The 23,808-nt window shown below is 46.3% G+C and overlaps 5 protein-coding genes across 5 annotated transcripts; 3 read left to right on the top strand and 2 right to left on the bottom strand.

The window, feature by feature from the left end:
- Positions 1–3,273: 3,273 nt before the first annotated feature.
- Positions 3,274–4,713, bottom strand: PtA15_4A384 (uncharacterized protein; the record flags this gene model as incomplete). The annotated part of the gene is made up of 2 exons (XM_053168262.1): positions 3,274–3,437; positions 4,689–4,713. The coding sequence occupies 2 exons, from the start codon at positions 4,711–4,713 to the stop codon at positions 3,274–3,276; spliced, it is 189 nt and encodes a 62-aa protein (XP_053019489.1).
- Positions 4,714–14,609: 9,896 nt separating this feature from the next.
- On the top strand, positions 14,610–14,798 carry PtA15_4A383 (uncharacterized protein; the record flags this gene model as incomplete). The annotated part of the gene is made up of 1 exon (XM_053168261.1): positions 14,610–14,798. One exon carries the CDS (start codon positions 14,610–14,612, stop codon positions 14,796–14,798), a length of 189 nt encoding a protein of 62 aa, XP_053019488.1.
- Positions 14,799–15,054: 256 nt separating this feature from the next.
- On the bottom strand, positions 15,055–15,880 carry PtA15_4A382 (uncharacterized protein; the record flags this gene model as incomplete). The annotated part of the gene is made up of 4 exons (XM_053168260.1): positions 15,055–15,180; positions 15,369–15,551; positions 15,650–15,703; positions 15,788–15,880. The coding sequence occupies 4 exons, from the start codon at positions 15,878–15,880 to the stop codon at positions 15,055–15,057; spliced, it is 456 nt and encodes a 151-aa protein (XP_053019487.1).
- Positions 15,881–17,608: 1,728 nt separating this feature from the next.
- PtA15_4A381 (uncharacterized protein) lies at positions 17,609–17,917 on the top strand (the record flags this gene model as incomplete). The annotated part of the gene is made up of 1 exon (XM_053168259.1): positions 17,609–17,917. The coding sequence occupies one exon, from the start codon at positions 17,609–17,611 to the stop codon at positions 17,915–17,917; it is 309 nt and encodes a 102-aa protein (XP_053019486.1).
- A 5,463-nt stretch (positions 17,918–23,380) lies between these two features.
- PtA15_4A380 (uncharacterized protein) lies at positions 23,381–23,746 on the top strand (the record flags this gene model as incomplete). Its single annotated transcript, XM_053168258.1, has 1 exon — positions 23,381–23,746. The coding sequence occupies one exon, from the start codon at positions 23,381–23,383 to the stop codon at positions 23,744–23,746; it is 366 nt and encodes a 121-aa protein (XP_053019485.1).
- Between the last annotated feature and the right edge of the window lie 62 nt (positions 23,747–23,808).

Here is a 23,808-nt window from a genome sequence, read left to right as displayed (position 1 = left end):
AGAAACGACATTTAAAGAAACATTAGAGGATTGAGCCTGGTTCTGACAATCTGTGCCAACCAATCGTCCTTGCCAACAATGAGTGACATCCCCCGAAGTAGCTAATGAGCCATCAAAACTTCTACAGGAAAAGGGGATGGATAATGGTATTAGCGTTAATCTATGGGACTTTACAAAGTTTAAATTGATGAATGAGCTCCCAGCGCCGGAATCTATCAACGCCTGAACAAGGATAGGAGTTTGACCGGGTCGAAAAAGGTGAAAAGGGAGAACTAATCTAGAGGGAGCTGGATTGGAAGAACAAAAGGGAGAAGATTGGATAGATGATAAACGAATAAAGAAATCGCCATTATCGATTGGGTTCCCCTCCTCATCACATCCATACATCAACATGTCCAAAAGGCTGTATGAGCCTACGCCATCCCACAAATGCACATTGAATGGATCCATTGCCGAAACCTGAACTTGGGGGGCCGCCTCCGTGGATGAACTGGCGATTGCGTTGGTGGTTGGATTGATGGCTGAAACCTGTACTTGAGAGATGGGGGTAGTTGATGATGATTTGGAATTGAGTCGTACGAAGAGATCAAGCTTGTCTTTCATAGAAACCTCAACGTTGGGGCACGAGCAATTGGTGATATGGCTGGCATCGTACGCTTTGTGACACCTTTGACAAAGCTTGTTCTTGACACAGAGTGAGCGATATAATGGAAAAGTGAAAGCGGTACTTGCTGTGATGGCATCAATATCCATCGAAACCGGTGCCGGGGTTGCTGAAGAAGGAAGTTGTGGTTGATAATCAGGTTTTCAAACGGTCATCTTGTTGCAAATTTGATTTAATTCATCCAGAACGTTGCAAGCCAAAATCACCAAATCCTGTTTTTCACAAAGAGTGTTCAATCCCTTCCATGAATCCTTGACAATAGCTATTTCCAAAATTCTGGGGTTGAGAGCGCGTTTGTACAAATCGCATTGGCTTTCCTCCGTTAAATTGACCGCATAGACTAAAGAACTGAAAAGGGAATTGAAAACGTCAAGAGGCATATTGCCTTGTCAACAACTGTATAAAGCTCGCTTTGCATCTTCCACACCCTTTCGGTCAGCAAAGACTTCTTCTAACTTTGCCATAAAGGTTTGGATAGAAGCAAGACAAGGAAGGACATAGGGATCCTCAGCTGAAGCCACATGTGCGTCGAGATTCTGGGTTCGAGCATTCTCCTTGAGTATTGAAATCCACCAATTATAAGAAGGAGTTGGGTCGGAAATGTTGCCATTAGAGTGTCAAAAATGTCGAACCACCCAGTTGATCTTGCTCTTCTCCGTCAGAAATCAAGCCTCCACTTCAACCAAACAATCCTTGATAAAATAGAGAAATTTGTTGATTTCCTTTGGGTTTCCAGAAAAAGAAGCGTGCGTCATTACACCGACGTCCATGAATTGATGTTGTTGAGGTGGTGGTGGAGCGGTTTGAATATTGAGAATTTGTTGATGAAAAAGAAGAAGTTGTTGCAAAATGTCTTGAAGAATATGATTGATGTTATTGATATCCGTTTGAAGTGCAGTAACTTGACCGGTTATGGTTTGTGATTCAGTTTGTTGATGAAGTTAAAGATTATTGAGGGCTTTGGCCAAGTTTTGAACTTGTTTGTCTTGATTGAAATCCATTTGAGAAGTTTTTAAGATATAAGGGATAGACCAGCAAAAAGGGAAAAATATATGAAGATCGTAATATTTTTGTAATGACTAGATTACTACACGTGCCAGAAACTAAGTTTGTTTCAGAATATTGCAGACAGGCTAATGATAACAAAGGCAATGTTCTTAATGTTTGATGAGGTTCTTTTCTTTGACAGTACGATGATATGATTTGTGAAAGTTTGATGATGGAAAGAAAACAAAATATTACGATGAGGAGAAAGACAATCTGTTGCGCGCATACTGATGTATTTATAGATAAAATAGAAAAACAAAGGAAACCACAAGATAATTGGATAACCCTGGAGTCAATAATGTTTTGATCCTCGGAGGTAAGATCAACTTGTAAGTCCTTGATCCGTGGAGAAACTTATCCTGTCATTTTGCTAAATTGGAAATTGTGCGTAATATGACGTTCTTGTTTGTACGTATATTCAATTATTACAGTTTACTCCACGCTTAGTCTTGACAGGTGTCAGATGAGGCCCAAGGCTAAATATAATCCCTGCGCCATCATTCTCCAGATGATGGTCAGGGAGTAGACTTTTGGAAAAACGAAGCTCATATTCGGAACCGGAGAGGCTTTGTTACCCTCCCAGCCCCTCATCAAGTAGCTGGGCTGCTGCCCTCTGCCCAAACGGAGGGACCGACCGAGCTCAGTACTGTTACACACGCTACAATCAAATGAGGGCTGTGGGATATTTAAGCCCAAAGTCTATCTGGAAGCTGAAAATAAATCCATAACATGAAACAAAAAATTACTGAAATCATCCAAGCTTCTTGGAAAACACAATAGCACTGTTTACGTAAGCTAAACATCAGCAAGATTGAAATAAAGTTTATCCCATTGTGCCAGCCAATTTGGCTGGGAAAGTATGCTGATGTATATCTCTCACATGGTCATAGATTTCTTACGTGAACAGTGCTAATACTTTAAATGCATTGTGGAAGCAGGTAGCATGGGAGCCCAACTTCTTTGGTGATGCTGATTGACATACAAACTATGCTGACCTAAGGTCACCTTCTGTGCCCTGAAGGCCAATATGTATTTATTGTGTTTTCAAGAATGCTTGGACTGATTGGCAGGAAGGTTTGCCAAAATCCTCGCATTTCAATTTTAAGTTACACATTTTTTATCCTCCTTCGAAAGCCATGATCCTGCAACAATCATCGCGGCCACAGCAGTACCACTCCTGTGAGGCTGTGGCTAAATTTTCCGAATGGTCAACAGCTCCGATGCTCAACCGGCAAATCAATCCCCCTCCACCATTTCCTGGTTTACTACCCTTGACGGATACCGATTTCCACCTTGCCAATCACTGGATCCATCACTAACTGTTACATACTGTGACCATCAATTGCGGCGCCACTCCGACTACCCCGACCGTCTATCTAGCGGCCTCTAGCACACCCTGGTTTGGCGGCCACAGATCCGCGGACGGCTTGCCCACCAATAGACCCGGTTCCCTTCACCCGGAAAAACTGATTGAGTTCCCCAAGCAGATGAAATCAAAGCAAGAGGCTGAAGCAAATCTTGTGATGCTCCTTCCTCCGTCAATATTCAATTCCAAAAGCCACTCAAAAGCAAAACAGGCTGAACAGGACGGCAATGAAACCAACTTGTTTGATTTCCAGGCTCTGTGGAGCACTGAGGTTGATCGCGTGCAGGCTGGCGCCGATCAACGGCTTTGAACTTGATTGAGCTGCAAGTGCGCCAGGCTCGGTGGTTACATGGCTTTTAGCTGGGCCAAGCAGGCGCGAAGCCTCTGGTTTGCTAACTTCCTCCCTTTTGACGCAATCCACGCCGTGCGGAGGTGGTGGTGTGTGCGGACAAAGAACAAAGGGATGATTGAAAGGCAAGAGAGCATCACACATTGCAGTCAAATTTACTCTGGTGGGTTCCCCTGGAGGGGAGGTCATTTGTCTTCATGTCTGCTAGAGTATGAATATGGGTTGTCAGAGGTTGCATGTGGAGGCATGGCGACTGGGTTCATCAGAAACTGGCCGAAATGGGAAAAGCAAGTGCTTGAAGGAAAATCACACTCGAAAAGTTTATAAGCTAGTTTTTTGATGGGTTTGTTCATCTCAATATATTTAAGAAGCTCAAATGACAATTAAATCAACTCCTTATTTCTCTCTTTTTTTGTCTTCCAGGGTTTTTGTTCATTGATATTGTGACGCGGATCCTAACATCCGCGTACATTGCATCCAAGCCCTCGGGCAGTCCTGAGTAAATCTCTCCGTGTCTTTCATCTCTCCAATCTTAATTCTAAAATCCTGAAAAACTTGATATTTTGGTAGGGATTAAAGGTTCACAGGCTTTTGTTAGATGGCATGGTGCTACTAGTACAGAAGTAAAAATAAAGACAACTATGCTATAGACAATAATGCTGATGGTGCACCGACTTGTATTGAGATAAAACCAGAGGGCTAATTTTTTGTGAGATGACTGCACGTGTCATGATTTGAAATACAAGTGGATATGGTTAAGATGAAAATGCTTTTGATGAGATCAGAAGTTAGGGAGATTAAGGGACAGTTGTTTGGAAAACAAAAGCCACAGTGCTTGAGTACTTACCAAGTTATTGACAAACATTCTACAAGGCTTTAGTGAACGGCCTTGGTGCTGAGCAAGAGTCCAGACAAGTCATAGAGACACTCTTTTATTTTGTGCAGAAAGAGACCCGGTTCCAAGCGGACAAGTTCAATCATGAAGTGTCAGCCGCGGCGCTCATAAAAGGTCGGATCCTTCACAAAGCATTGGGTTTCTTTGATGGTGACCGGACCGCTAAGGGTAGGTTGCCTAGGTCCAAGCACGCGAGCTTGTGGAGCCAGGCCAAACCGGGGAGGGGAGAGATGACGTCAGTGACGCGGCCCGCGAACCAGACACGCATTCCTCCCCAGCTTAAGCTTCAACCTTAAGCTTCTCAGTCCCCGTCCACATCCTCCATCCACAACTCTCCCCGACATTCCCGCCACCTCACTATAGGCACCATCACTGCTGATAGCAGTTTCCATTTTTTGTGACCACCCACCCACCCTTTCAGTTGTGAGTTAGGGGGGGTAGCACTACCCCCCCTTATCTCTCCGCCGCTGTGACAGCGGCCCCTTGTTTCCTCTCTGCCCCAGGAGGAGAGTCTCTCTTCAGATCACAATCCTGCGACCCAAGAGGCTGACCCTTGGGCGCAGTCACACCGGATGATCTACAAAAACCTAAAGAGGTTTTTCCCAGAGAGCTCTCCACCAAGACCCAAACACCGAGACCGGTGAAAACCTACACGCCAGTAGGGACCACCAGGATCTACGGCCAGGTTTTGATTGCCCCCGGCAGCAACGTCCTGGCCAGAAAAGTGTGCTAAGAGTGAAACGTAGCGGAGACGGCTTGGATGGAAAGTTTGAAGCCATCTACGGAACAACTGTGGAGATACCTCAAGCTCCAGTAAGCATCAGATTTTGGCCAATCACTGTTCTTTTTGCGCCATGCAGACCACGGCGACCTTGATTTATGGGGTGTACATGTGATAAGACATAAAATTGGAGGTACTGGTTGGTGGAGGTTGTTGTTATTGATTGGCGGAATACATGTTGATGGATATTGGTGGGATTGATGATGGGCGCCGGCTCCTGACCGCACAGCTGCCTTCAGCCAGTCATCCAATCACAGCAATCCCCCCGGGGCTGTGTATGGCAGAAACCCAAAGATTAAACGGGTGCTGTGCCCCAAAGTCCATAACCTTACCATCCAAAAATTCTTGGAAAGTCCAAGCATTATTAAAAAAACAATATGTTTTTACTTGGAGCAAGGGAGCTGTCCACGCCGGTGGAGGTGAAAGTCCCTCCTCTGTAATCAAGTCCCTCTATTCACAATTGAAATTTTTCAGCAAAGCAAAGATTTCAAATAAGCACAGAAGCTTTTCACTTTTGAGCCCCAGCCAATCTGGCTGGGAGAAAGTAATTTCTGCAGCAAGCAGACTCTACAGAGCCATAGCAAACCCCGCGGTGTGGTAGACAGAAAAGTGAAAAATCAAAAGTTTTTCTCATACACATATTTACTCACCCTAGGCCTCAAGATACCACTAAATGAACCTCAGAAATGGATTCTACGGCCAATTTTACCCCTAGTCACCACTGGAAGCGTCACTGGAACCCCGCTGGATTGGAAGTTACACCCTCTTGGACCCTCATGGACACGGCCAGCCCCAGTCATCAACCTGTCACACCCCTCAAGTCATCTTTCCCAGGTATACACATACTCAGCCCCAGCCAAACACATACTCTTTTCTATCCCTCTTATCTCCACTGCATATGCAGGGGACCAACCCCATTTCTTCTGTATTTGACATGTCCCTGCTTCATTTATGCACCTCTTGCAGCTGCATGCAGTCTTCTGACCCCATTTCTGCACTCCCTGCATTAGTCTGACACCACTCATGCACCCCTTGCATGAGGTATCCCTGTATTTGACCTTTCCGCGCTTTGTTTATGCACTCCTTGCATAGTATGACATCATCTTTCATTTCTCACCCCACTTTTTGCCTGTATTTAGTATCTTCTGACACCATTTGTACGCAGCCCACCAGCTAAAATCCCTCATCCAGGGTCCCCCTTGTAGCTAAAATCCCTCACATTTGTCTATATAAGGAGCTCTCTCCCCCCCAGTTGTTTTTCCCTCAGCTCAGTATTCCCCAGTTATTTACATACCACCCTTCACACTTACCATCACCTTCACCCATCACTACAGCCCTTATATTTGCAAATAACTACTGAACTCACTCTCAAATCCCACATACCTGTCATCAAACAACTTCATCTGGAACTAGACCAGACCTATCACTTGATTAAAACTTGCCAAGCTTAGCTTGGTGGGTCTTGTTATCTGATAGTATAGAAGGGCAGAGTTTGCACCTCCATCATCCCCTTCTCCATTCAGCAAAAGGGTTTCACAACCACTTTTGAGTCTTACAGCAGGAGTAGAAAATTAGAAAATTGGCATTTCTTCAATGCTTTTTAATGGATGCACTAATTATCACTGGGCAAAGAAACCTTGGGGAACAAAAGGTGCACAAGATTGTGAAGAATTTTTGTACATGCTGCAACTATTTTTCAGGGCCTTGGGTGGCCGTTAAATTCCTTTTATGTGGCTGACATGTATTCTGCTTTGACATCCGGCTGCATTTCACATCTTGCAAGTAGGGGGTTTCAAAATTGAAATCAGGTTGCACAGGACCTTGCACAGGGCCAATTTCCAAGAAACAAATTCACTGCCAAAAACACCAACCTGGGGGCTCTAGTTTGAATGCTCCCAAATGCAAAAAACTCCTAGTTTCCAACCTGGAGTATCTTAGGCAGAAACAACTTTTGTCTGTAAGAGCATCCACATCTGTGGCTAAGTTAGCCCGGATTAGGGCACTTGGTCCACCCCCACATCCGCATTGGCTTGGATCAACTCGGGATCAACTTGACCCGGAGCTCTGCTTGGAGCTAGTGGGTCTACATGTAGACCCCACTAGTCCTTGGACTAAACTCAAAATGCATATTCATCATGCTTGAAAGCATGAACTCTATGTGTTTAGGTGCCCAACACATAACATAGAGGCACCTAAACACATAATCTCCGACAGCCTTGGACCCGCTAGTCCCTACCAATGCGGATGGCCAATTGGCTTAGCCTATTCCAATTGTAAGAGCATCCGCATCCGTGGCTAGATTAGCCTGGGCTAACCAGCTTGGATTAAAATTGGAAAAGGCAATTCCAATTGGCCATCCGCATAGGTGGGGATTAGCGGGTCCAAGCTGTCAGAGTTTATGTGTTTAGGTGCCTATATGTTATGTGTTTGGCACCTAAACACATAAAGTTCATGCTGAAGAGCATGATGAATATTTAATTTGATATTAGTCCCAGGATTAGTGGGGTCTAAATTTAGACCCCACTAGCTGCAAACGGAGCTCTGAGTCAAGTTGATCCCTGGCTAATCCAACCCAATGGGGGTGCGGGGTTGAAATAAGTGCCCTAATCCAGGCTAACTTAGCGCCCGGTGCGGATGGTCTAAGGCTTCACCCTACTGAAGCTAGAACACACATGCATATGCAATTACACTTAAGGATTCTCTATAAAGCTTGTAGTACTCAACTTCTCTTCTCTTCTCCTCAAGCTGGTCTTCAACCTAGGTTTTCCTTCTCCTTGTTCTCCTTGACAAACTCATGATACATAGTGAAATAGTACTCTTTTGATAGACTCTTGGTGTTTGGGCCCTTGTCTCTCCGACCCTTCTGGTGAGGGTTCACAGAACCCTTACATGACCTCAACCCAGCCAATTATTCTGGCAGTGAGGTCTGTACTGGTCATTGAGTGTTTTGAGTACCCTCTCAATGATCAATACAGACCTCACCAGCCATCAAGTGTTATTAGGGCTGGATCCCAGGGGTACCTGGCTACTTTGAGCTAGCCCGGTGCCCGTCCTGCGGGTATACCTATCACTTGGGTACCAAAATCAAGCAGCCCAAGCCTTAACTGCTAAAATTGGGAAAGTGACCAGGGTACCTGTGGGGCTGACGGGCTATGGGTATACCTGCAACCCATTCCAAATTCCCGTGGGTAAGGCGTGTAAAGGCCCAGATCTACTGCACCCAATATGGACCCATGAGCCATGAGGGACCTTTGTACTTCTGATATGTGCATTTTTTTCCTTACTTCCTCCAAGCGGGCGCAGATTGGTAGCCGCAGCTCACCTGAACATGACTTTCCTATACCCGCAGGTATTTCTGAGGCTGCCGGTGGACTGTACCCGCCGGTTAGGCCAAGTACATTCCAGTAAAAGAGGTTTCCCGGAGCCCTATAACCGCGGGGCAGACTGTGGATATACCCAGAGAGGCAGGGAACAGGGGCCAGCCCTAAGTGGTATGTCACTCAATGGCTGGTACAGAACCAACCGGCCATTGAGTTTTGTGAGTGCCACCCATTCAATGGCCAGTACAGACCCAACTTGCCATCAAGTTTTGTTTCACTCAATGGCTGGTACAGACCCAACTGGCAAAAGGGAAAGAGTCGGAAAGTCATAGGGTTGAATTCAGAGAGTTGGAGGGGGAAGGGAAAAGGTTTGGATAGTTGGAGGGTTGAAGTCACAATCTTTAAGGTCCCAAACTTGAAGATATTTTGGTTTGTTCAGTTGTTTTTGGGGGATTATATTTTGTTGTCCTGGTATATGGGGTCTGCCTTTGTGTCAGAGAGTTGAGGGATGAGGGAAGGGGGTTGGGATTGAGGAAATGCAGAGTGGGGATGGACAGGGTTTTGGAGGTGTTATTTTCAAGGTTTTGGAGTTGGAGCACTTGAAGAAAAATTCAACCAACTGCAAGCAGTTGAAATTTGAGAAATTCAAGCAAGCTTGTGGCATTACACAAGTCTTTGACAAGGCTTACTGTTGACCAAGCTTCAATGCACAGTCACTGTGAATAAAAAGCTTATGTGTGTTTGGGTGGAGCTAGAACAGCATTTCCACAGCAGTAAACCAAATTTAAACTGCTAGCAGTTTCTGGACTTTTTCTTGCAGTGGAGGGGTTTGGTTTCTTTCTTTTCTTTTAATGGTTCAATATGTTCATCTACGTGATATAGATCCTGCAATATGTTATGGTCTGATCTGGGGGAGAGAAAGATAGGTTCTGGTGTTCTATATCCTAGGTTTGTAGATTGCATGATGAGGAAGCTGTCTGGATCTCCAGAATCTGTGGAGCTATGAGTGTGCATGCTGTAAAACACCTATCTCAATCTATTTCTTTGGCTTTAAACCAAAGACAAATTTGACATTATCTCTGGTTTGGAACTGATGGGAGGGAGGAGCTGGATGAAGCTGAGCAGAGCTGGCCTGTGCAATAAAATCTCCCAAACAGCCCTTGGCAGAAAATGTTTCATATCCTAGTGTAACTGTTAACAGGCAGGTTTCTGGTTCAATCCCCCCTGCCCCCATCTCCCATTTGAGGGTTAGGGGGCAGTTTTTTAGTGGTTAGGGGTTAGGGGTTATGGACTAAGGGTCAGGCAATATGGATTAGGGATTAGGGGTTAAGGGTTAGAGATTAGGGGGCATATGAAAAAAAAAATAGGCAAAACTGGTCAGAAGCGTGTAGTAACCTTGTTTTCCGCAGTTCTGACACAGCTCCTCCCAGCTCCATCCAGCTCCGCCCTCCCATTGGTTCCAAACCGCAGATAATGGCAAATTTATTTTTGGTTTAGAACCGATGAATTGAATAGCCATGTCTCCTGTAAAAGGTGACTGTAACATGTATGTGAGATTCTGTATAAAACATGGAGTCCTGCTACAGCTCAAAACTGCTGGTCATTGGGGGAGTACACACCACCCATAAGATGACTTCTGCCACTCAAACTGTGTTTTCAAGGGGCTGTGTCCCCATACAAGTTATTTGTGACAGGTTAGATATCCCAGGGGGAGTTTTACTGGGGCAGCCAGCCTATCAATTTCCATTTATTTTTTACCCTTGTTTTGTGTCAAATTTTCCAAACTATTTTTGGAGGGGAGAGAGATGGCTGAAAGCAAAAATAAATAAAATAAAAATCATATTTTGTTTCAGTGTGTGAATTGCTTTACACTACCCCACACTGGGGCTGAGAAATTGAGTGGAAGGCTCCTGCAGTGTGCAAAACATTATTTGCGGCACGTGAAGTAAATCTGTAAAGAAAATGTCATTTTGCCCAACCCAATTGACATATTTTCTAGGGCAAAATTTCAGATGATTGTAGCTGTGAGTTTTGCTGTAGTTTAGAAAGAGCTTGCAAGTCTCTTTTGGCAGGTGGTGGGTTTGCAGGCCCATTCTTTTAAGATCCACAGTGCCATGCTTGAGTGCAAAGAGAATCAATAAGCCTTCATGTTGTGAAAATCTTTGTTGCTTGCTACCTCTCCTCACCAGGAAAAATCAGTAGTCACTAGATGACAACTGACATGACACCTGCTCCAGCTGGCTATCCAGCCTCTAGTGCAATTTTCACGAGCTGATCCTCAGCTTTGTCCCAGGCACAGCTGCCTCCAGTCTTGGCACAGGACAAGCCACTGCTCAGCCTTTGCCTGAGCAAGAACAGGCATTGATAAATGCACACCTGTCCTCCGGGGGCACGCCCACGACCACGCCCTTTGAACAGGGCGTGTGGGACCGCGCACCCTTTATCAAGGGCGTGCACGCCCCCACATAGGCGTGCACAAGCGTGCACCGTGCCTGCTCGCCGAGAGCCCCTCGGTGGGCAGGCGCAAGTACATATACCTGCTCGCCGAGAGCCCCTCGGCGGGTATGGTGTATGTATCCCTGCTCACCGACAAGGACAACTCTCGGCGAGCAGGTATACAAACACCTGCCCGCCGAGCCTGCTCACCGAGAGCCCCTCGGCGGGCAGGTGCATCTATACCTGCTCGCCGAGAGAAATCCTCGGCGAGCAGGCATACAGATCCCACCTCCTCTCGGCGAGCAGGTATACATACACCTGCCCACCAAGCCTGCTCACCGAGAGCCCCTCGGCGGGCAGGTGCATTTATACCTGCTCGCCGAGATAAATCCTCGGCAAGCAGGCATACATATCCCACCTCGCCAAGAGCCTCTCGGCGAGCAGGTATAGTTGAACCTGCCCGCCGAGGGGCTCTTGGCGAGAAGGTATACTTGAACCTGCCCGCCGAGGGGCTCTTGGCGAGCAGGCTCGGCGGGCAGGTGTTTGTATACCTGCTCGCCGAGAGTTATCCTTCTCGGCGAGCAGGCAAGGCTCTCGGCGAGCGGGGATATGTATGCCTGCTCGCCGAGGATTTCTCTCGGCGAGCAGGTATACATGCACCTGCCCGCCGAGCCTGCTCACCAAGAGCCTCTCCGCGGGCAGGTGCAAGTATACCTGCTCGCCGAGAGGCTCTTGGCGAGGTGGGATATGTATGCCTGCTCGCCGAGGATTTCTCTCGGCGAGCAGGTATAAATGCACCTGCCCGCCGAGGGGCTCTCGGTGAGCAGGCTCGGTGGGCAGGTGTATGTATACCTGCTCGCCGAGAGGCTCTCGGCGAGGTGGGATCTGTATGCCTGCTCGCCGAGGATTTCTCTGCGCGAGCAGGTATACATGCACCTGCCCGCCGAGGGGCTCTCGGTGAGCAGGCTCGGCGGGTAGGTGTTTGTATACCTGCTCGCCGAGAGTTATCCTTCTCGGCGAGCAGGCAAGGCTCTCGGCGAGCAGGTGCATGTATACCTGCTCTCCGAGAGGCTCTCGGCGAGGTGGTATCTGTAACTGCCCGCCGAGGGGCTCTCGGCGAGCAGGTATACTTGCATCTGCCCGCCGAGGAGCTCCCGACGAGCCATGGTGCACGCCTGTGAACGCCCATGTGGGGGCGTGCACGCCCTCGCACGCCCATACAGGGGTGTGCATGCCCTTTCGCCCTTTATCAAGGGTGTGCGGTCCCACACGCCCTTTTCAAAGGGCGTGGGCGAGGGCTTGCCTCCGGGGGACGGGTGTGTGTTCATCAACACCCGTTCTTGCTCAGGCAAAGGCTGAGCAGTGGCTTGTCCTGTGCCAAGACTGAGGGGCAGCTGGGCCTGGGCCAAGGCTGAGCAGCAGCTTTGCCTGGGACAAAGCTGAGGAGCAGCTTGTGAAAATTGCAAGCTAGAGGCTTCAGCTGTGCCAAAATGGGCACTGAGCTGTGTGCCAGCCAGCCCTGAACTAGCAGATGGAGTAGCTTTGGAGCTGAAACCAGAGCTGTGTTATGTCAGTTGTCATCAACTGACTACTTTTTTTTCCTGGTGCCTGTATGTGGAGCTTAGCAAATGTTGGAAATTAATACACATCCATTATCCACCATACAAGAGACTGTGAACTCTCAGTATGAACCCTTTGGTACATTTAATTTGGACACATATTGCAGCTTAGTGTACAAAATTTGAAGGACAACAAGAAAAGTACCAATTTAAAACAAGTGCTACCATTCAATCATTAATTGAGTTGCATTTTTTCATTGAAAAGTACATGTATTGAGTAATGTTTCCTCCTTGAAGGATGAAACCATCAGCATATAACGTTTGGACATAGCAATGACAAGGGAATCACCAGGGGAGATATGTTCCCACTCATAACTGTGCTGGAGGCCTTTGGTAAAGAAATATTGAATAGGTATGAACAAGACTGGAAGTCAGCTTGAAATCAGTTGGAAATCATCCTGAATAAACCATAACTTGCCAAGGAATAATCCAGAACTCATCTGGAATTCATCCAGAACTCATCTGGAATTCATCCAGAACTCATCTGGAATTCATCCAGAACTCATCTAAAATATAGGCCTTTCTTGGCTCCATGACCAGTGTGTCCTTTTCATGGGGATGTGAAAGGCGCAGTGTGTCATATTGTCCCCCTCATGTACTCGCGTACATCAGGGGGACAATTGGTGTCTCAACACAAAGTTTTTACTTTTCATGTGGCTGTGAAAGGCCCATCCTGTAATATTTCCACCTCAATGTACGCGCGTACATTAGGGTGACTATTAGCAAAGTGCAAAAAATTTCACTTGCATGTGCACATGTGGATTTTGAAAAACAAAAAATCACACAATCATTTTTGTGAAGAGGCCAGGATATGTGGCCAAACTAGGGTGGCACTGCAATCCAACCTTGACTTACCTCAGACTTTCACCCCAATACAATAGTTTATCACCATTTTTTTTTAGCCAAATTCAAATTAATTACAGCATTTCCAAGAAAATGGGTTTCACTAATTTTAGCAACATTACCACATTCCAAAATTCTAAACCCAATAATACCAAGTTGACTTTTACTTTAATTTTGTGCATGAGGCATATAATGTGAACTAGAGTTTAAAGCGGCTGCGCCGCTGCAGGGAAAAAGCCTCTAACAAACACACTCCTCCCCTCCACCCTTACAAGCCCCCTGGTGACTTTTTTTCTCCAGGTTATAGGCTTGTAATAAATTCTACAGAGGCTCATGATTTTGAAATTCATGGAATGTAAATCATCATTGGTATATGTATAATTCTGCTTCACAAAGGTGATGCAAGAAATGAACATTTTGCAGTTGCCACTTTGACTGTAAATTTCATGTCTCATGCACCTCAGGATTTAGAAAACTGGGAATGCTCACTCATCATGATTATTACTATCTGGTGGCTGTTTTTTAATGGTTGGATGGCAATTATTTTTGATTTTTTGCAAACATACACAGGCAGTGAAACCTCCCAAGGCACATGGTTTCATAAAAACGTGAGAAAGGCCTTTATAATAGCCAAATTTAATTGTGCCTATAGGAAAACCAAAAATACTTCATATTTAACTGGAACATGCTTCAGGCCAAGCCTTAGCAGAAACAAAAGCCATTCAGGCTCAAATTTTTGGACATTCCACAAGCCACATGTTGATAGCTGCTTTTTGCTGCTGCACATTGAAGATGGAAGTCAACCAAATGAGAAATAAATTTTTGATTTAACTTGAATTATGAAGGCAATCAAATTTTTTGTCTACCATTCCAGGAAATGTTACATTCACATTCCCCAAAAGTTATTGTGTTTAGTCACAATTCAAATTTATGTGAAATGTGAACTGTACTTAGAATTCAGTATATTTATCGTTGTGCTGTAGTGTTAATTGTGCTAAAGAGAGATTTTATTGATTGGGAGGACAAAGAGGCGGGCGGTCAGCGACATCAAAGAGGGTGACATAAATGTTGAAGAGGGTGGGCAAGATGGGCAGATCATTTTCCAATAATTCTGAGTACCCCGCGTGCTTGTAGGCCAGTAGGAGCTAGAAAGAGCAGAAGTTGAGAGAGGAGGGAGTGTCCGGAGGAGTGGGCTCGCGGCCAACAGCAGCACTCGCTGAACCGGGGAGCAGAGAGCAATTTGATGGCACTATTGGCGGCGTGAGGCGCTGCCAAGATGAGAGAGCAAGATGAGAGAGACGCTTAAACTCATGCTGCGCCACCAGGCAACCAAGAATCAGACCAACATGGGCGAAGGCTACAGACCTTGTCAGGACCTCAGGCGCCAGCTCGCCGCTCCTACCAAGATCCTTTTGGACACTGTGGCGAGCTTCTCAAGCTCGATCTCCGACCCTGCGGGCACTTCTAGCACGGAATAGCTCGACAATATTTTGACGAAGGGGTTGGGGAAGACTTGGGAGTCGGCATCTTCTTGCCCGCTTTGATTGAGCATTTAGGTATAGATCGGCCAGAAGAAAAGGGGTTAAATAAAGCCAGGGGCGAGTAGTGCAAGAAAGAGAGGGGGGAGACGGACCTGGACTTTGAGTGTGTTGAATAGTTTCCAGCTCTGGGGTTCCAGGACCATTGAGTGTGTTGAATAGTTTCCAGCTCTGGGGTTCCAGGACCATTTCGGGGTCAAGGATGAGGGGGAGAAATACTTTGAACATGTCGGATCCAAAACAGTCGCGGCACCAGCGCCAAATGTAGGAGTTGGAGAGGGCCGGCTTCCTTCCAAAAAGGCGGGAACTGGAGGTAGCTGTACTGTTGTAAATGGACCAAATATGTTAGCGAGAGCAGCTACAAAACAGTGAGGTTGGAAAAAATGTGTGGTAAGTGTTTGTGCATGCATGCGGCGTCGCCCGGAAATGGAGCTGTCTCTCACCCGCTCTCAGCCCTTTAGTTGGGTTTTCCTTCTTCGAGTGGACATAAAGGAGGGCCAGGATACTCACCGAGAGCGTGCCTTCGCAGAAGACGATGATGTAGATGTTGAGCGGCTTGAGATACGTCGGCGAGTAGGGGTCCTGGTTGAACGAGCGGAAACAGGCAAGATGGTAGTTGCGGAAGAGCTCAATCTTTTCACGGGTCTCCTGCATGAGGATGTCCTCGGTGGTCAGCGGATGGATGCCAAAGACCTGTGTGGATGTCAGCATCTACAAAAAAAAAAGATAGGGGGGGGGAGGGGGAAGAGCTTGCTGAGCAGCTTCATCTCCTGGTCCGTTGGCGACAGCACGTCGAGCCACCACGTCAACGCCTCGGTGTCGTCGTCCGAGCGGGGCTTGGCGTTCTTGGTGACAAGAACTGTATAAGGAAGATCATCAGGTATCAGTTGCAACTTGACTTTGCATAGCCCGTGGCGTTGATGCCTTACCCACGTAACTGCCAGCGCAGGAATTGCAATCGAGGTTACCGTTGAAATGTGTGGTGGCGGAGTCTCGAGAGGGTCTGTTGTGGACTCGTACATAGATTGTTGGTGTGGCGAATGGGTTGAGCTGGGGGTTAGTAAGATGTGGCGCCACCAAGGCGGGAACTGTGGCCCTAGAAACGTGGGCGGCCGTGGCGCTGGGAGCTGAGTAAACGACGGCTCGTGTGGTGAGTTGGGGCCAGTGGGAAGTTGGTGTATTTAAAGGGGGTGTGGTGGGGTGGAGTGATCCGCAGGGGATTCGGTTTCGTCCGCCCCCACCCTCGGAGCCCCCTAACTGCTTGGTTAGGCCCTCCCTGGACAGCTTACCAACCGGCCCACTTTTGCTTGTTGCTCCGGCACAGCTGGAGGGTCATCCATAGGGCCTTCGGGCCTTTGGGGATATTCAACATACCAAGTGAGAATAATGGGGCATTTTTTGCCCCATTTTGTGAGAAAAAAAACACCCCAAAACTTAGATCTGCAGGTCTAGAATTCTGTGGATTTAAGAAAGTGGGATTACAAGAAACTCATTTTTTTTACAGGAATTACATTCAAGAATGGCAATTTTGCTTTCCTATCCTCTGACATCATCAAACAGGAGCAATTGATGAGTTGGACTTGGGTGAAATATCATTTCATCATATTTTTTCCTCTAGCTGTACCTAGAAAACAAAAGAATTCTACACAACATTGTGTTGACTCCCAAATCAATTCTGACTGACTTTTGACTCAATTCTGCATCCACTTCAATTCATTCAGGGATGAGTTACTGATGCAAATCAGGCTCACATCCAACCAAAACTCACATCAAATTCAGCTCTGGCACTCCCGGGGGAGTGGGAACCTATCTCCCCAGGTGAATAATAAAGTTTTTTTAATTATTTTTTGTGATCTGGGTTATAGTTTTTCTTGGCTGAAGATTGCTGCTGTGCATCAGCGTATATTTTCCTTCACTGCAGCCTCATATGGAAATTTTCATGATTCATTCATCACTAGAGGCCAAGGCGGCTTCGCCGCTGCAGATCTTATGTTTAGTTCCTTCAGTCCTGTTTTGAATCCCCCCTTCTAGCCAGATTTCACAGCTCACATTCTGGCCCATGCCTACCTGAAATCTCTCACAAAGACTTCCCATTATTTCTTTAGACAACTCCTTTGGTTTTCCTCCCTGGGGAAAGCCCTCCTCTCCACCCACCTACTTAAACCAAGTTCAATAAAAATAAATGTCTCCATTTAGGCTCTTTATGTCTTTTAATCCTTTTAGATTAGTCTCTGGGAACTTCCTACTGTCATCAACTCTTAATCTACAAGTAGTTTTCATCCAGCTATGCATGACATGAGGGCTTATCAGGATTAAAATGTGTTGGTAGCTTATTTTTTCTCAGCTGCTGAGATATGTATATTCCAACTTCACATAAAGTTTTGCTGGTTTGCAGAAAATTCATGCTTCATCCTGACTGCTATCCTCTTAAGTAAGTTGTGCTAAATTAAATAAAAGTAGTTCTTAAACTACCAAAAGACTTGTAATTTTTCTTTATGATTCACAGGCTATTGATTTATATTTATTCTATTTCATTTTCTTAAATATTGATATTTGATAGCTATGGATGATGGGCTTGTGCTGCAATTCTTCGGCATTGCTGCAAGGTGGGGGGTGATCATGGAGGGAAGGGAGAGAGACGCGGGGGCTGGCTTTGGGGGCCCAACCGGGAGAGGGGCTTGCTCGCCAAGAGGAGTCATTGAGAGATTGGCAAGAGGCCAACGCAACGGAAGATAGACGGAAGCCAAGAGATGGTGACGTATCTCCTTGCGCTGCGGCTTTCGACGGTCCCCGTCCACGACATCGAACAACCGGTCGCGTACCAGCGGCAGCAGCAACAGCAGGCGGCGGCTGATGTGGGGGCGATGGGGGACAACGAGCCGGGCGCGGACGGGGCGCCGCAGAGGTTGACAACCATGACCGCCGAGCAATGGCTCCCTCCGGCCGCCTTGCTGTCCCTGCTCGGCCCTATCGTCCTCCTCCGCGCCACCGAAGGCCTCTTCTCTACCGGTCTATTTCTTCTCCAACCCTCTTCCCCCCCAGGCGGGGAACCGAGGTAACCGACCCAAGTGCACTCTTGGGGGCGGGGCTGGGGTGTGACACGACCCTGTTTTGTATGTATGTGCATGTTGCACGTTTGAGGTCGCCGTCGTCTGAAACGATGACGGGTGGTCGTTGGCAGGCGGATAGGGGCATATGAGGAGATCATGCCGATCCCCCATCATATCGCCCCTTGACCGGCCAGAGGTCGCAACCCAACGAGCCACCCGGCCTGACGCCCCCTCGAGGCGCCCAAGCGGCGAACCAGGCCGGCGGGCAACATGCGGACGCCCGCTCGCTGCGGGTCCCAGCCGGCATCAGGATGAGCTGTGCGATCGGCTGCCGACCCCAGTTCGCGGCACAGCCTGACGCCAGCTCAACCGTGACGCATGGCTGGCCACCCGGGGAGGCGCCTGGCCCACGCCCTCAGCGGCACCTGTCAATATCACGGTTGACATGACGCCCTCTAGGCTCGGGCGGCCCGCCGTGTATGACGGTGGCGCCAGCGTGACTCATGGTCACGCTGGCGTCCTGTAACGCCCACCTGGCGCATGTATGACTCCTGCGTCAGGTGGGCGCAGGGGCTTGTCCCGATTCGCCCGGGTGTGTAGTTGGTGTTGGGGGCGTCTCGACGGTAGTTCTGGCCGCGGGCGTCTCGTAGGCAATTATGAAGGCGAGGGGGCGTGGCGGGGAGTTTTATGGGTCTGATACTCGGGCGAAGAGCTGTGGCGTGGTGCGGTTGGTGGGGCGGCGGTTGTTGGGCGGCGGGCGGTGTCGTGTATGATGAGATAATGAGAGTGGGGGTTTGGTGAATGTCGGGTATAAAAGGGGGGGGGGGGGGGAGGGATTTAGCTTCAGGCGACCTGCCGGGCTGTATTTCCAGTCAGGTGGTCACCTCACCCCCGTCCGCTGTTGCAATTGCGCAGTCCGGCGGGGGATATTCGGGGACCCCCCTGTGCTTTTGGGCTGGGGGTCCTCTTCCCAACGCTTTTTAACCCTGCTAGACAGGGATGGGTGTTGGGCCACGATGCGCCAGCTTGCTGCGCTGGGTGGCAGGGAGCGGGATTTGTTTGTGTCCATTTTTTTTTGTATTTATTATTTGTGTTGTCCCCTCATGCCCTGGTGTCCCATGTTTTGTAGGAGGCAAAACCTTTGATTATTATTTTTTGTATTTTGCCAAGTTGTAGGGGGAACCCTTGAATTTTTTTTCTACGAACCTGAGACTTTAATATACTTGGATAATTTTATCCATCTCTGAGACTGAGTCTCCACAATATTTAAGTACATTGTGACCACTGTACAATTTTCTCACATAATGTATTTTTTTTATTGATTGTGAAACATTGAGTAGAATGATTTGCAATAGTAAATAAGTGATTCAATCACATCTGATATTTTTCCCGGTTTTGCCACTGAAACATTGAAGAGAATACTTTGCAAAAGTACAGAGGTGATTCAACTTAAGTTCAAGCATAATAGATTTCCCAGTGCTGCCACTGGAAGTACTGTTTTTCTGACCAAGACTGACCAGTCAGGTTATAAATATCCCCCCAGTCTCCCTATTTTCACCACAACCAACTCACTTCCTCACCACCATCTTCCCTGATTTAAACCAGCCAATATACCCAAACTATGATTATGTTGCTTACAAAGATTTTAATTTCCTTGCAGCTGTTGCATTACTATAGTGTTTTAACACACCCACTGTTAAGCTCAACATCTTTTGTCAAGAGAAGCTATCAGTCTTTGAACAATATTCACAACTCTGAGTTTTCAAAAGCACTTGGAGAAGGGGAAAATCTAAAAAGTGTGTCATTTACAATAGGGAATTTGTTGAAAATGACAGTTCTTTCCTTTCCCACATTTAATACTAATGCAAGGCTCTGATTTTTCAGATTCAGACCAAGGCAGGCAAGAGATATGTATGTCAAGCTTTCAGTCTTGCAATGGTTCCAATCCCAGATTTGAACCATCTTGACTCCTTGATGTATGTTTTGAATACTAATAGGAGATGAATCACTTCTTTAGCTCAGGAGAAAGCAGTCATTTTCAATCAAGATGGTCAGTTATATAATATTATTCTAATAGATTGTAAAAATGGAAGAGGAGTTCTGACTCTTCATAAAATTCATGCAAACCCAAACAATCAGTTGAAATGAATAAAGGCAAGTCTGATTATATATGCACATCATTCACTCTTTCCCTGATTAAATAGAATTCAAGTGTTGATATTTCAAGTTCAAATTTATTGTGTCAACAATCCCTACCAGCAGCAACAGTGCAAGAGCTACGCTACAAAAAGCGGCAGCGTAGCAAAAGCGTAGCGGTTTTAGCCTCGCTTTGCTAAGCTTTTTGTAGCGGACTTGGCGCTTTGCTATTCGCTACATTTTTTAAGGGGAAAAAATTAAAGAAAATAGCACGCTTTTTTTAGCGCAGAGTAGCGGCAATTCGCTACGCTTCTCGCTATAGTAGCGGAAAAAACGCTACTGTAGCGATTTTGCTGCGCTACCATAGCACCAGTCAAACATCAATACTGCACATCATAAAATGATGGAGGATTGATGTTTGTGTACTATTTCTGGCATTTTCCACCAAAAGGCAGAGATGCCCGCTACACTTTTGACACAGAAGCGACCCGGTTCGCTACGCTTTTGGCGCTAAAAAGCGCTATTAGCGCCAAAAAGCGTCAATTTTTCCGCTGCGCTATACTGTAGCGAAGCGGCAAAAAAAGCGCTTCGCTACGCGCAGGCCAAAACTGCAGTAGCGGTTCTGGCGCTTCGCTACCGCTCAAAGTAGTGATTTTCCGCTAGCGCTAACGCTATTCTGGATCCAGAGTAGCGTGTTTCCGCTTCGCTACGCAAAAGCGCCGCTTTTTGTAGCGAAGCGTAGCTCTTGCAGTGTTGCCAGCAGTCAAAGACATGATGTGTGCAAACACAAAAGGGAAAAAGGCCAATTTCCAGGAGGCCTTTGAAAATATAAATAAATATTTTAATGAAGATGAAAAGAATTTGTTGTTGGTAGTTCATCAAAATCACAAAGACAACAAGATGGAATCAATCCAAAAATTTCATGATGAATTTTTTGATTTTCTGGCAATCTTGAATCAAAGAAGAAGATTGTTTGGAAATTTGTTAAAGATTATAAGGAGGCTTTCCCTTCATTTCCATCCAGACCTGTACTTACAGACCAAATGAAAAAGGAAATTAGTAAGTGGGATTTCATATTTTGCATCCAATGTATCTGGTGAGCATATATACATCTACTGATCCTTGAATATGAATGATATTAAATATATATATATAAATAAGATATAAGTTCAGCTGTGTTTTTTTCACCTCCAGATGAATTAGTGGATCTTCTGAAAAGCATGAGTGATCATGAGCGACATGAGTTTGTTAAAATGGATCGGTACACAAAGATGGCTCAATGCCAAACCAAGTTTGATTTAGAAATGTGGATAGAATCATATCACTGCCAAAACCATTTCCTTGCAATTTTGAATGACTCTACAAAGGAGAAATACTGGAAATTTCGAAGTCTGGAGCAAGAATATGTAAAGCTGACCTTAACTAGTAATGACTTGAGTGCATTGGATGAATCTGAACTACATTTTATCAAAAACACAGTTCAAAAGGCATTCCCCCAGGTAGGCAACCAGAATTCAATTGAGCAGTGCCATAAAGAAATGGTGATCTTGATCACATCTTACAAAAAATGTATAAGCAAGGAAAGTCAGAAAATCAGCACACATACAAGCAATTAAAACTTGTTTTTACAGGATTTTGAATGGATTTTTATCTGGTTAAAAAGATCTTTCTTTTTGATTTCATTCTCTTTGTCTTTTCATTTCTTCACTAAAAGAAAAAAGAAAAAAACAAATGCTACCAGTTGAAATGTTGGTTACTGCTGTGGAACTGCTGTTCTAGCTCCACCCAAATATACATAAGCTTTTTCTGCACAGTGACTGTGTGCATTGGAGCTTGATCAGCACTAAGCCTTGACAAAGGCTTGTGTCAACGGTGGGTAGTTACATTACCCATAACGGTAATGTAACGGTTTTTAAGCTGTTATCGTTGAAGTTACTTGTAACGGTGGTGCGCTACGTTATTGCACCACTTCTTGAATCAGTTGTTTCTGCTTGTTATGTTATCAGGGCCCGCGGCGCGCAGATGCTGAGCCAATTTCAGCGCCAAGACGGCCTTTGAGGGCTTGTTATTGCGTTATCCAAGCAATAACGTAGTGTAACGGCGTCGGAAAAAGACTTGTTACGCTAACCATTTGCCACTTAAACGGCAGGTTATTTGTAACGTAATGGGGCGCGTTGGATAACGCAGGTAGTTATGTTACGCAAAAAGCGCAGATAATGCAACGTAACATAACTACCCACCGTTGCTTGTGTAATACAAAAAGCTTTCTTGGAGTTCTTGTATGTAAACTGCTTGCAGTTGCTTGGCTTTTCCTTACAGTGCCTGAGACTTGAATCTTCACACTTCATATGAATCATGAAACTGATGAAATCCTACACAGTTTTTTTATGTTGATTGTGTTATTTTTTTCTTTTGTTTCAACATTGGTTTCCTTTGTGCATGCATATTGTAGATATGAGCCAATAATTTTCTGTTAAAGTGTGTAGATAGGAGGCAAATGATTATCTGCAGCCCATTTATCAATTTTTGAATCTTCCAACTTTTCACATGGAATTTCCATCCCAATAGGGGAATTCACAATTGAAATCTAAAAAACTTTGGAGGTAAATTTAAGGCCTTTATATATGTCCAACATTTTGAAATTATTGCAAGCTGTATGTGATTGCTTGTTGCTGATCAATCAGTACAGCTTGTCAAATTTTAAGAAAATTGTTCATAAACACCATAAAATCCAAGTATATTAAAATCACAGAATCACCGCGGGCAAGTACATGGTTTTGGCCTGTGTTCTTTAGCAAAAAGCCCCCAAATGTTGAAAAATAATCCCCAAACTCCTGGAGGGAGCCTCGGATTGACCTTCCAGCCAGTGCAGCAGCAACAGGCAAAAAAAGGCCGGTCAAAAATGATATCAAGAAGGCCCTAATCAAATGATTAGTGGGCTCCAGGGAGGGGGTAGGACGAAACCGGATCCCCTGGGGGGGAAACACCCCTCCCCCTCCCCTATTAAATAGCCGGCGGGTTGCCACCCAACCCTCAACAAACCCGCTGTCACACGTCGCACCTCGTTGTTAATCCACAACGGTCTCGCACGCGACCTATCTGTATTGACCTTGGCCATATTCGGACCCTTCCCCCTCTCCCGGGTGGGGGCTTGGAAGCTCATTGGAGGACTTGCGGGCCCCGCAGATGTCAATTTAGACCAGAAAAAGCTAAAATATCTGGATCTTCACGAGGGAATTCATCAATTTTCTAAAACCTCAGCTTTGGTTCTGGCTGTTCCACCAAATCACCACATCACCCATCATCAAACCAGCACGAGCACCAACACCAACGCTAATGGATCTTTGCCCAAAAAACACCAGATCTTTGAACCAAAGCATCAGATCTTTGATCGGACCTTTCAGGGTGGAGCGCGACTCAATCTCAGCTGCCAGAAGACCCCGCTCATATCAATGGAGATACCAGCAACAAGGCCCTTCAAGATGCGGGCAATGCATCACAATCGTCCAACCAGAATTTGATTACGGCGAATCCATCTGCGAGTACGTTGGCAACACCCAACCCACCTGGCCGCTTAACGGCGGTTCAGAATCAACCTTTGGTCCCATCGGCGACCCCGGCTTCCCTACCTACCAACACAGCCCCAGCGAACTCGTCTTCTCGTTGCTCAAGAACAGCTCAATCTCAGGCCGGCCTTCATAGCGCCTTGGCTTTTTTTTTTATCCCAAGGCACGCGCGACCCAGCATCGTGAGACCAGCATGTC

The sequence above is a fragment of the Puccinia triticina genome, chromosome 4A, assembly GCF_026914185.1.
Source record: "Puccinia triticina chromosome 4A, complete sequence".
In the NCBI taxonomy this organism is placed as follows: domain Eukaryota; kingdom Fungi; phylum Basidiomycota; class Pucciniomycetes; order Pucciniales; family Pucciniaceae; genus Puccinia; species Puccinia triticina.
This window is presented reverse-complemented; position numbering and strand designations above follow the sequence as displayed.